General features: G+C 32.9%; 1 protein-coding gene across 1 annotated transcript in view; it reads left to right on the top strand.

Moving 5' to 3' along the window:
- The window catches only part of LOC114334936 (uncharacterized), a 176,621-nt gene that overhangs the window by 151,945 nt on the left and 10,906 nt on the right, over positions 1-13,770 (top strand). Inside the window, exons 4-5 of the mRNA XM_028285072.2 lie at positions 477-727; positions 11,482-11,752. Of these exons, the coding sequence (XP_028140873.1) occupies positions 477-727; positions 11,482-11,752 (522 nt within the window). The remainder of the gene's footprint in view (positions 1-476; positions 728-11,481; positions 11,753-13,770) is intronic.

The raw sequence follows: 13,770 nt of genomic DNA on the forward strand, positions 1-13,770 counted from the left end.
TAAATTGCTTATAACTCGAAAACAATTAACTTTACAGAAAAATTATAAGATACCTTTTTGTCCAGAATGGTCCAAAAACCTAAAAAAAAATTGTCTGGGCCAAAAATAATGATTTTGCAATTTGATTAAAAAAAATTGTTAAAAAAAATTGGACCACTTTTCACGTGGGCGACTTGTTGAACCTTATTGTGGGATGTCTCACGGATGTGATTATGCAAAAAAATCTCATGGGAATATTTTTTCCAGCGAACGCGCCGTTTTCGCCTTGTCTATTAAGGAACACTATCAATTGGTATTATTGTTAATAGCTAAATTGTAAAAAATTGCTTGTTAAAATATTTTCAAAAATTGAGAATCAATTGAGAAGAATTAAGAAGACAAATAAAAAAAATAAACAAAGTCAAACCTTGTTTCAATTCAAATAAAAAAAAATATTTGGTTACATGGAAACATTTTTATTTGTCTGTTTGTTTTAGCCGAATAGTAAATTATACGAAAGCTTCAGTGTGTTTTGCCCCTGTGATCAATTAGAAAACATAAAACTATTGACAGACGAAGACATATTAATCGACTGGACTCAACCTATTTATCTGAACTTTACTCACGCCAAGATAATGGAAAAAATAGAGGAAATTTATAGCGAACAAGGCACGATGGAAAAGATGTATGGAGAAGTTTATGGGACAAACAATGACGACACTTACAATGAGGAGGATGGTGTAAAGGCGTAAGTTCTTTTATACATTAGAATATTACTTATACAGTATGATACAAAAGTATGGAATAAATTCATCATTTTACAAACAGACGACTTAAGAAAAGCACGTCAATTTTAGCTTTTAAATGGCCATTCTTAAATTCAAACCGAGGTCACGGGATATCTCATTTAAAAGGTTTCAAAATTATGTAGGTATAACCTAACTAAATACCTAACTATTTTAGTATAGTATTTTTACTACAAAAGCGATATTACGTAGGTCAAAATTTTTGACGTAAGAGAACTGTCAAAACATTAGAATGTGACTTTTCATTATTCCCATGTTTATAATAAACATGACAATAAGAAAAGTCACATTCTAATGTTTTGACAGTTCTCTTACGTCAAAAATTTTGACCTACGTAATATCGCTTTTGTAGTAAAAATACTATACAATAGTACTACAATAGAAACTAAATTACGTTAGGAAAAAATTTATTGCTCGTCTCTCTCGTTGCATCAATACTGAACGTCGTCAATTTCAATACTTTTTATAATTTTATTGTATATTACAGGGGTGGCCAAGCTCCTTGATAGTCCGAGTCATTCTTCAAAATCTGAAATTTTTCGGGAGCCGCAACGAAACAATTAATTAAAAAGTGCAAAAAGGTATCAAATTTGTCTCTCACTGTTTGGATTTCACGAATTTTAAAGTGAAATAAAATGGTTCACATCGTTGTTTCAAATAATGCTATAAGCCGCCTTTACTAATTCAGGGTACTTCGATTCTTCATCATCCTTCCATCTTTTGGGACGGCCTACTGATCTACCGAAATCAAAAAACACTGATTTTCAAAAAACTGTATTTAACACTCTGTCTTCCTCTGATCTTATTACATGACCTGTCTATCTTATCTAAGCTTTTATATGTCTGACGATTTATTCAGTACCATACAGAGTCACCAATTCAGTTGTATTTCGTCTTCTCTTCATTTATTCGAAGGCCCAGACTACCTGTTTCTTCCTCTAGTTGTGAAAACACCTCTCTCACATCTATGGTACAATGGGGGACTGCATCTAGATCATCATCAAATTCCAGCAATTTGATCCTCGATTCGTAAGTCCCCCTGTCAGTGACGAATGTTGGCGATCATCATGACAATCTTTATTTTATCTGCAGCAACGTGAAAAAGCTGCACAGATGTTGTGTTGAACCAGATTCTGAGGTTCTTTAACCAGGATGTTCTTTTTCTTTTTAATTCTGGACCCCGCTTTCCAACTATTTTTCCTTGCAGGATGGCTTGTAGGAGGGCATATCTGGATTCATTTCGCATAATATGTCCAAAGTATTCCAACTCTCGAGCTTTGATGGTGATTTTTCTAAAGATCTCCTCATTTGTGACCGGGTAAGTCCACGGGATAGATGATATTTTATTTTTACAAATTGAATAGCAACGGTGAAGTGGTCTCCTTGCAAGTCTTAATGTTACACTTAGTTATTTAAATTTGTTGTTAGTAATTTAAGACATTTTGAAACACAAAAATTGAAAGTAATTCACGACATTATTTATTGAAAGCCACAAATAATCCTTCAAAGAGCCACATGTGGCTCGCGAGCCACAGTTTGGCCACCCCTGGTATATTACTAAACATTTATTATAAGTCTTCGTCGGCTTTTTCCATTACAGTCCAGGGCGGATTTGTTTTGAGATGGACGTTGAGAGGTGACTCTAAAACTTTATTGCATAAATTGCTTGGAATTAACCTCCCACTCAAAAAGGTCCGGAACATTGTTTAAATAATCAAAATGTCAAAACATGAAAGAAAAATTCGATTTTTTTCTTCGTTTTTTGATTATAACTTTAAAAGTATTCACTTCCAAGAACAGTTGCACAAAAATAAAAGTTGCGTAACTAAATTTCCTATAATATAAGGTTCGTCAAAATTTTTTTAAAATTGTTACCCTTGTTGCAAAATAGCAATAATTGCGAAAAAAACATAAAAAAACAAGTATTCGCATTTTACGTTTTTCAACCATCTCTGCTACACTTAGGACCTTCATGTTTCACCCAGAAAAACTTTATGATATAATAAAAAAATACTGTAAATTTAGCTAACATCGGTGTAATAGATTTTGCAAAATAAATTTTGCAATCCAGCTTTCGCAAGAAAAATTCATTTTTTCAAAATGTCGCAGGACTGAAAATAAAGCAGATAGCAAGTTAATTTTTTTTACAAATAGAAGAATACTGCACCTTTCATTTGAAATTTGCAAAATTAAAATCGGTTAACCACCACGGCGTCAGGAATTTTTTTAAATAAACATTAATTTTTGGTGCTACACTCAGGACAGCGTTGTTCGATTCACACAAGTTGATTTCCACCAAAATTTCTTCCAATCTTTATCTAATATATTATTTTCTTACTCTATATTTTGTTGTATGGGCCATTCCACGAACATACGCCTGTTTTGGATTACTTCGACAACGAATATTTTACTGTGCAACATAAGAAGTACGAAAGTAAATGGCGCTAATAATTATTCCAATAAACAACAATGTAATTTGCAATTTACTTTCGTTCTTCTTATTTTGCACAGTAAAATATTCGTTGTCGAAGTAATCCAAAACATGCGTATGTTCGTGGAATAGGGTATATGTTCATATTTTAATTCCACAAAAATCAAACTTATTTGATTATTGTTTGTGAAATATTGTTTAAACAATTGCATATGTTTAAAAATAATACACTTTTATTTTCTAAATTAAAATATATGAACAAAGAAAGTTTTTGCTAAAAAAGTGTTATTTCAAAGGACAGAGTATGTGTTTTTATTTTGCAATAAACAAATTTATTTATTTGGAAATGTACTAAAAATTAAAATTTATCAATCATTATCAAAGGTCATTGGAATATCCAATCTGAGCAAACGTATCCGTTGTCCTGCGCGTAGCACCAAAAATTAATGTTTATTTAAAAAAATTCCTGACGCCGTGATAGTTAACAGATTTTAATTTTGCAAATTTAAAATTAAAGGTACAGTATTCTTTTATATTATGTACAAAAAATTCAACTTGCTTTATTTTCAGTGCTGCAACATTTTGAAAAAATGATTTTTTTTTGCGAAAGCTGGTTTGCAAAATTTACTTTGCAAAATCTATTAAACTGATCTTAATAAAATTTACAGTATTGTTTTAACATGTCATAAAGTTTTACTGGGTGAAATATAAAGGTCCTAAGTGTAGCATCAATACACTGCGCGTCATAGAACGGGCACCCTAAAAAATGAGTAATTTTTGAGGTCGCGTATCTCCTAAACCTGTTGTCCGATTTAAGTGATTTTCTGAATATATTATAGCCTTATTCTTTGTCAATATCCCTGTAATAATATTTTTGCTAAACAGTTAAATTTTCATTGTATACCGGGTGTACGAATCAAACTGTGTTTTTTCTCAAAGTTCGCAACACCCTGTGGAATATCCTAGCATTTATAAAATACTGAAATTAAAACCCAACTATAGCCTCAGATTTTCTTAACATTCTGTTTTTTTTTATTCATTCGCTTACGTTGGATAATACAAAAATTAGGTACTTTAACAACTAGCCATGTTCTTTTTCAGTACAGGGTGTTTCTAAACAAGTGCGACAAACTTTAAGGGGTAGTTCTGCATTAAAAAATAATGACAGTTTGCTTTATAATCGTATGTCCGCAAATGCTTCGTTTCCGAGATACGGAATGTTGAATTTATTCTTACAAACTGACCATTTATTTATTGCTTTAACACCGGTTGAGATATGCAAATGAAATTTGGTGGGTTTTAAGACGTAGTTATTGCACATTTTTTGACATACAATTAAAAATTTTATTCACCATTGGCATGCATACGGTTAATATGATCGGTCATATTACCCGTATGCACGCCAATAGTGAATATAAAATTCTAAGTTGCAAGTCAAAAAATTTGCAGTAACTATCTCTTAAAACCTACCAAATTTCATTTGCATATCTCAACCGGTTTTAGGGAATAAAATAAATCGTCAGTTTGTAAAAAAAATTCAACATCCCGTATCTCGTAAACGAAGCATTTGCGGACATAAGTTTATAAAGCAAACGGCCATCATGTTTTCATGCAGAATTGCCCCTTAAAGTTTGTCGGACTTACTTACAAACAACCTATACTGATGAAAAACATGACTAGTTGTTAAAGTACATAACTTTTGTATTATCCAACATAAGCGAATGAATAAAAAAGCAGAATGTTAAGATAACCTGCGACTATAGTTGGGTTTTAATTTCAGTATTTTATAAATGCTAGAATATTCCACAGGGTGTTGCGAACTTTGAGAAAAAACACAGTTTGATTCGTACACCCGGTATACAATGAAAATTTACCTGTTTAGCAAAAATATTACTACAGGGATATTGACAAAGAATAAGGCTATAACATATTCAAAAAATCACTTAAATCGGATAACAGGTTTAGGAGACACGCGACATCAAAAATGACCTATTTTTTAGGATGCCCGTTTTCCATGACGCGCAGTGTAGTTGAAAAACGTAAAATGCGAATGGTTTAGGAGACACACGACATCAAAAATGACCTATTTTTTAGGATGCCCGTTTTCCATGACGCGCAGTGTAGTTGAAAAACGTAAAATGCGAATAATTGTTTTTTTATGTTTTTTTTTTCGAAATTATTGCTATTTTGTAACAAGGATGACAATTTTTAAAATCTTTAGTTAATCCTATATTGTAGGAAATTTAATTACGCAACTTTTATGTTGGTCTAACTTTTCTTGAAAATGAACACTTAAAGTTATAATCAAAAAACCAAGGAAAAAATCGAATTTTTCCTTCATTTTTTGACATTTTGATTATTTAAACAATGTTCCGGATCTTTTTGAGTGGAAGTACAACTAAAATATTATTATATGAGCAATTTCTGCAAAAAAATATGAGTCACCTCTCAACATCCAAATGTACTAATATTTTTACAGATGCGCCCTGGTCTATTATGAGTTCGCCGTTTTCGTCCTCCATAGTACTCATTTCCCCCAGTCACCTTCTCTGAGGTCTCTATCTCATCATCATCATAAGTGGCTCGACAATCCGTTGTGGATCTTGGCCTGCTTGCAAAAAAGTCGCCACTCCTGTCGATTCCTGGCAACTTCATCTCTTCTGACCCCTAGAATCTTTAGGTCTTCTTCCACATCATCAATCCATCCTCTTCGTGGTCGTCCTCTACTTCTTGTACCGTCTGGTTTTCGAAACGTCAATCTCTCCGTGTACTCGTTATCTGACATCCTAGCAATGTGTCCAGCCCATTTAAGTCTCTGCACTTTAACGAATTTCACAATATTTGATTCGGTATTATAACCGATATAGTTCAAAGTTGTATCTTCGACGCCATAGCCCATTTTCATTTACAGCCCCAAAAATCTTTCTAAGAATTTTTCTCTCAAAAATACCAAAAAGCAGAAGATCTCTATCTATAATACCCCAGGCTGTGGGTGAAAAAACGTGATATAATTCAGGAATTTTTGAAACCTATCAGGTGTTGTAAAGGACGATGCCAGGAATAACTTCTACTAAAATGTAACCAAGAATATTATGCGCTTTTTTTTATTGCGATTTTCATTTGTTAAATTTGCAATTTTTAATGATTTTTAATTTTGCAGCTTAGGATATTGATTTTAGAGAAAAACTTTTTAATAGAAAATTGTAGTAAATTAAAAAATCTACAATTTGAGGTATGGTAGGTTTAATTTAGTTAATTGGTTATTGCAAAACAGCCTGCGAAAGGTCCAAAATGGCCGTTTTTTACAATTGCATTATTTATTGTACAAATAATTTTTTTTTTATTTTTTGAAGCTTTAAAATGAAGATCTTTCAATTCCAAACATAAACAAAAATTGTAAAGCCAGATTAACGAATTTGTTGCTTAGATATTATAAATTGTTTATCCCAAGAGGTCAAACGTCGAAGGCTATAACTTTTTGAAAAAAAAAAAATCGTAGAGAGTTGGTGAAACATCCAATCTCCTTCTAAAGAGGTATGTTTTCATATTCTGATGTAAATAAATGCGTAAAACATTTTTAAACCTCTAATTTTTGGGTTTGAAAATAAGGGGGCAAATTTCGTTATAAACATTTAGAGCTGAAGCGGCCCTGTACATCCTATGAGTTTTTAACTTACAGATTATTGTTGCTAAAGATGAAACGAAGATTTATAAAAAAAATAAAAAATTTCTACGACCAAGTGAAGCCGAGATAATTTTTGGGTTTGAAAATAAGGGGGCAAATTTCGTTATAAACATTTAAAGCTGAAGCGGCCCTGTACATCCTATGAGTTTCTAACTTACAGATTATTGTTGCTGAATACAAAACGAAGATTTATAAAAAATAAAAATTTTCTACAACCAACTGAAGCCGAGATAATTGTTTTTTTTTTCTTAAATCGTAGTGCCTTTATAACAATTAAGAAATTATTTTACAGTCATTGACTAAAGAAAGACTTATATTATTTTAAAACAAAAATTATCATAAAATATAATTATATTTAATTATTAAAAATTATTTTTAAAATCGGTGCTCTTACAAGCGGCCGAATTTTGCAAATCGCCGGCTCGCTTCAAATCCGCGCGCTCGGAAAATTTTTACGTAACTTGTATTAAATTTTGATAGAAAACCATTTAATAATATTACCATTATAATATACAGTCTATTTACCACTGTATTTGTTTTTCTTGATAAACTTTTATATGTGAAATCCAAAACGAATAGTCACTACAAGAAGAACAAGTTTAATATTGTATATTATAGTAAGAAGTAACATTATTATTATTATAATTATACAGGGTGTCCCGAAAAGAATGGTCATAAATTATACCACACATTCTGGGGTCAAAAATAGTTCGATTGAACCTAACTTACCTTAGTACAAATGTGCTCACAAAAAAAGTTACAGCCCTTTGAAGTTACAAAATGAAAATCGATTTTTTTCAATATATCGAAAACTATTAGAGATTTTTTATTGAAGATGGACATGTATAATTCTTATGTCAGGAACATCTTAAAACAAAATTATAGTGAAATTTGTCCACCCCATAAAAAATTTATGGGGATTTTGTTCCCTTAAACCCCCCCAAACTTTTGTGTACGTTCCAATTAATTCATTATTGTGGTACCATTAGTTAAACACAACGTTTTTAAAACTTTTTTGCCTCTTAGTATTTTTTCGATAAGCCAGTTTTTATTGAGATGCGGCTTCTTTTTCAATATATTTACGTAAAAATTTTATGGGGGTTTTGTTCCTTTAAACCCCCCTAATGTTTGTGTACGTTCCAATTAAACTATTATTGTGGTACCACTAGTTAAACACAGTGTTTTTAAAACTTTTGTCTCTTAGTCTTTTGTTCATAAGTCACCTTTTATCGAGATGTAGCTTCTTTTTCAAAATATACCTAAAAATGTAAATTATAAATAAATTTTCCGATTATTAACAGGTCTCAATAACCGTACTTAACCATATACAAATATGTGGTGGATTCGACAAATATTCAAAATATCTCGATAAACACTGGCTTATCGAAAAAGTACTAAGAGGCAAAAAGTTTTAAAAATAATGTGTTTAACTAATAGTGCCACAATAATAATTTAATTGGAACGTACACAAAAGTTTGGGGGGGTTTAAGGGAACAAAACCCCCATAAAATTTGTATGGGGTGCACACATTTTACTTAATTTTTTTTTAAGATATTGCTGTCGTAAAAATGCCACATGTCAATTTTCAATAAAAAATCTCTGAGAGTTTTCGATATATGAAAAAAAATCGATTTTCATTTTGTAACTTCAAAGGGCTGTAACTTTTTTTGTGTGCACTATTGTATATAGGTAAGTGAGGTTCAATCAACCTATTTTTGACCCCAGAATCTGTGGTATAATGTATGACCAATTTTTTCGGGACACCCTGTATAACAATGAAAAAATTAAAAATATAGGTATATATTTCATATATATGTATCATTTTTTAATATTATTTCTTCAGAAATTAAATTTCACATATAAAAGTTTATCAAGAAAAACAAATACAGTGGTAAATAGACTGTATATTATAATGGTAATATTATTAAATTGTTTTCTGTCAAAATTTAATACAAGTTACGTAAAAATTTTCCGAGCGCGCGGATTTGAAGCGAGCCGGGCTATTTGCAAAATTCGGCCGCTCGCAAAAGCACCGACTTTAAAAATAATTTTTAATAATTAAATGTAATTATATTTTATAATAATTTTTATTTTAAGATAATATAAGTCTCTCTTTAGTCAATGACTGTAAAATAATTTGTTAATTGTTATAAATAAAGGCACGATTATATTATTATACCACGATTTAAGAAAAAAAAAAACAATTATTTCGGCTTCAGTTGGTTGTAGAAAATTTTTATCTTTTTATAAATCTTCGTTTTGTCTTCAGCAACAATAATCTGTAAGTTAGAAATTCATAGGATGTACAGGGCCGCTTCAGCTCTAAATGTTTATAACGAAATTTGCCCCCTTATTTTCAAACCCAAAAATTATCTCGGCTTCAGTTGGTCGTAGAAATTTTTTATTTTTTTATAAACCTTCGTTTCATCTTCAGCAACAATAATCTGTAAGTTAAAAACTCATAGGATGTACAGAGCCGCTTCAGCTCTAAAGGTTTATAACGAAATTGCCCCCTTATTTTCAAACCCAAAAATTAGAGGTTTAAAAATGTTTTACGCATTTATTTACATCAGAATATGAAAACATACCTCTTTAGAAGGAGATTGGATATTTCACCAACTCTCTACGATTTTTTTTCAAAAAGTTATAGCCTTCGACATTTGACCTCTTGGGATAAACAATTTATAATATCTAAGCAATAAATTCGTTAATCTGGCTTTACAATTTTTTTTTATGTTTGGAATTGAAAGATCTTCATTTTAAAGCTTCAAAAAATAAAAAAAAAATATTTGTACAATAAATAATCCAATTGTAAAAAACGGCCATTTTGGACCTTTCGCAGGCTGTTTTGCAATAACCAATTAACTAAATTAAACCTACCATACCTCAAATTGTAGGTTTTTTAATTTACTACAACTTTTTATTAAACAGTTTTTCTCTAAAATCAATATCCTAAGCTGCAAAATTAAAAATCATTAAAAATGGCAAATTTAACAAATGAAAATCGCAATTAAAAACAAAGCGCACAATATTTTTGGTTACATTTAAGTAGAAGTTATTCCTGGCATCGTCCTTTACAACACCTGATGGGTTTCAAAAATTCCTGAATTATATCCTGAAATCGACCTATTTTTCACCCACAGCCTGGGGTATAATAGCATTTACTCTGTTTTTCATCTCTTAGCAGTTCTCCCTCTCCGTCTTCTTCCTTCCAATATTCTTTTCGGAAACCTGTGATCTGGTATTCCATTCTGTTCCATATTTCCTCTGTTCTGATTCTATACTCTCTGGAGGAGATTTTTTTAAAAGTTGTCGTTTATTTAAAATAATGAATTTATTCCATACATTTGCATTACACTGTATTGGTTTCATTAGGAAATAAATACTTTTTGATTATTTTCTTTTATTATTTATTATTTTTTTACTATTTTTGTATTTATTTTGATTGTAGGTTGTATCAAAATTTACTAATATTGATAACCATCTTTGTATATACAGTTCGGCGCCCACAGTTTCTTGTCAGAATTGTCTCAGAGTGGGTTAGCTTTCGTAAGAGAAAGAAATACGTCAGTTAGTAAAACCACCACAATGTTAGACAGGGTACCAATCTATCAGCAAATAAAATAAAAAGAGGGTATATGAGACTATAGTGAAAAGTATCACTCTATACAGCTGTGAGGTATGACCACTGAAAGAAATAACACTGGTAACGCTGAGAGCAACGAACATGGATTTTGGGAAAAGAACAGCAGGAAGATCTAGAAGAGAAATGATTACCAACGAATGCATTAGAGAAATAATGGGAATCAAACGAACAATTACTGATGACTTATCAACAAAACAACCTATCGGGTTCGGACATATACAAAAAATGGATGAACAACGAATACCAAAGAAAATACTAAAGTGGCACCCAGAAAGAAAGAGAAAACGAGGGAAACCAAGAAAAAGGGGAGCGAAGGAACAGACCAAGAGCTCAGAGAAAGAAACATAGAAGAGGACCTTTGTTGGAACAACCGGACGACGTGGCGATTGAAAGCCGGAAAATGGCGGATAACATTATAAACCGACATGTAGGAGAAGAGGATTAGGTTTTTTTTGTTGAAGGTCTAAAAGCTTCTAAAGACATGTGTTGGATTCAAAGTAAAAGGATACTCCCGAGTGTATTTGCCCTCTTAGAAGTCGTGACCTCCGGTGTGTCTATGATGCTCTACCACAAACGCACAGTAGTCGAATGCATTCCTTCTCTTCTGATTTTCCCTTTAGCTTTTATGTCTTTCATCGTTCCATTTTTACTGACAGTGGAAACCAACGGTCTTTCAACTATGGTCTGATAGTTCCACCAATAGTCTTTCTCAGGTGATTTACGCGACTGCGGCTTGGTTATAGTCACCTTACGCATGGACGTCCGATGACACGAGATCCCCAACTGGAGTGGTATACTTGCGAGATCCCGCTAACAATACAACACCTTCTAGTGGAGTGCCCGTTATACAGTCCGGAAAGAGGTGATTTTTTTCTTCAATTTCAAACTCTTTACTTGACATAACTTCATACTTATAATTGATTTTTGTATGTAGGGTTTTCGCAGAGGACGCGGAGATGATGCAGCTATCGCCCGAGCATGCTCAAATGATTCACGACTTGTACCCGGCCAACCACATGGAATGTGTTGAAGTATTCGAAAAACTTATCAAAAAGCTACCTTGTTACGGGGTATTTTCAGCTAATGGAGATTTGGCCGCTTGGATGGTACAGTCTTACTACGGCGCCATGTTTTCAATGCAAACGCGACCTGAGTATAGGAGAAAGGGATATGGACTGATTCTTGCTAAGTACCTGACCAAACTGGTAAGCAATATTCGATTATATTTATTACTAAATATATTCGAAAAATCCAAAAATTCTTTTACGGTAACTATAATTGATTCGTCATCTTCCCGCTCTTTTCTTTATCATCTGCTGTATACAATAGAAGAAGTAAATTTATTGGTTTCTAAAGAAAGCATTAACCAGTGTCATGGTGAAGGGGGTGCGAAATTTTCAATTAGTATACTTTTACTAAAAGTATAGTGGAGTACCTGTTTTATGAAATGATCCCTTATTTATCTAATTTCACACCTCCAACAGTAGCACCCCGATGAGCTGAATATTAATGAGTTTTTTAAACAAAACGAATTTTAAACAAAATAATAGAATTTATAGAATAATATCAGAAATTGATGAAGTGTTACTTCTGTCTGTAGTTTGGTCATCCCATGTTGAACATCCGGGTTGAGGCAAATCTGAATCGGCTTGTGGTGGTGTCATATTAGGGAGTATTATTTTGTACATCCAGTGTATTTAAAACCTGATATTTCTTTGTCTATTGAGGCCACACTAATGGTAGGATTTCGTTTCGAGAAGCTAGCTGCTTCTGGGAATTAAAACGATACTTTATCTTAAAAATATTCCGTGCATCTATAGACAAGTCCACAAAATTGCCAGCTCGAAAAACCATAAAACATGTTAAAAAGCTTAAATAGATGGGCAGCCATTATTTTTCTTGTTCGATTGTAAAACAGGACCGTCTGCCTAATTGTACCGAACATTGTAAGTTGTCCTTCTTTAATCTTTTCTGGAATGTTTGGTAGCGAATATTACTTTAAGGGTTGCTTTTCTTATCTTTATTCCATTAGTGCGTTGCGTTGTTGCGAACAACGCATTGTATGCCACACCTGCCTTGCGATGACACTGCCATCGAAGAACACCCTTGTCCGTCGATCCGTTGAAACATTGCAACTAATCGACGTGACGTAGCACAACGCACTGATGGGGCTTCGTCCCGATGCATTGTTCCGTTGCGACGTCACAAAGCAACGCAGCGCATCACACTAATGGGGCCACGTCCCGATGCGTTGTTCCGTTGTGACGTCGCAAAGCGACGCAGCGCATCGCACTAATGGGGCCACGTCCCGATGCATCGCACTAATGGCGCCAAGTCCCGATGCGTTGTTCCGTTGCGACATTGCAACGCAACGCAGCGTAACGGACTAGTGGGGCCTCGCTCTTAGCCACCAACGTTGAACCCCTTTGGAGGTGTTCTGATGTCCACGGAACCTTATCGGTTTTTCTGTTCCATGTGCTGGGCGTCTGAAATAAATTTAAAAAGGGTTCACTGGGTAATGAGAGCCAGAGTGGCCCCTATTACTGTAAAGTACACTTTTTATTTAAGATGTTTAAAATAAAAACAGCATAATTTGATAGGAAAATCAGATGTGATGAATTTGACTTCGGAAATTGGAAGCCGGAATTAAACTCTGGTCAACGGAAAAACCAACAGATTTAAATAACCGCCATATTTATGGCCCAGCACAGCATAAGATCAAGCGTAGAATACGTTCAGCAGATATTAAGGCATTCCAATGCGTAATGTTGTAGAACAAATAATGAAATTCAGTTACCTAGGAGTAGAGATTACTTAGTGACAAGAATATAAGAACAGAGATCACAAGACAAGCAGCAAAAGCAACAAGAGTAAGTGGTTGCCTTCGAGAAACCATATGGAGAAACAAATATCTTACCACGGAAAGCAAAATAAAAGTGTACAAGACAACAGTAGTCCAATCCTAACATATGCAGAGGAGACAAGGAACCGATACAAGAAAGACGAAACAACAAATCAACAATATCAAAATGAAAGTAATAAGATCAGTAGCTGGCATATCATTAACCCATTAATGGCCAAAGTATCGAAAACGAAACATTTCTTTAATTATTTTTTTACTACGATTTTCATATGATGATTATTATATTTTATGTATCGGTCTTTTATATAGATAGTTTATTGACGTGTTTCTTATCTTAATGGTCTCAATTACCTGCTGCAT

The sequence above is a fragment of the Diabrotica virgifera genome, chromosome 7 (genome assembly GCF_917563875.1).
Source record: "Diabrotica virgifera virgifera chromosome 7, PGI_DIABVI_V3a".
NCBI classification, from domain to species: Eukaryota; Metazoa; Arthropoda; class Insecta; order Coleoptera; family Chrysomelidae; genus Diabrotica; species Diabrotica virgifera.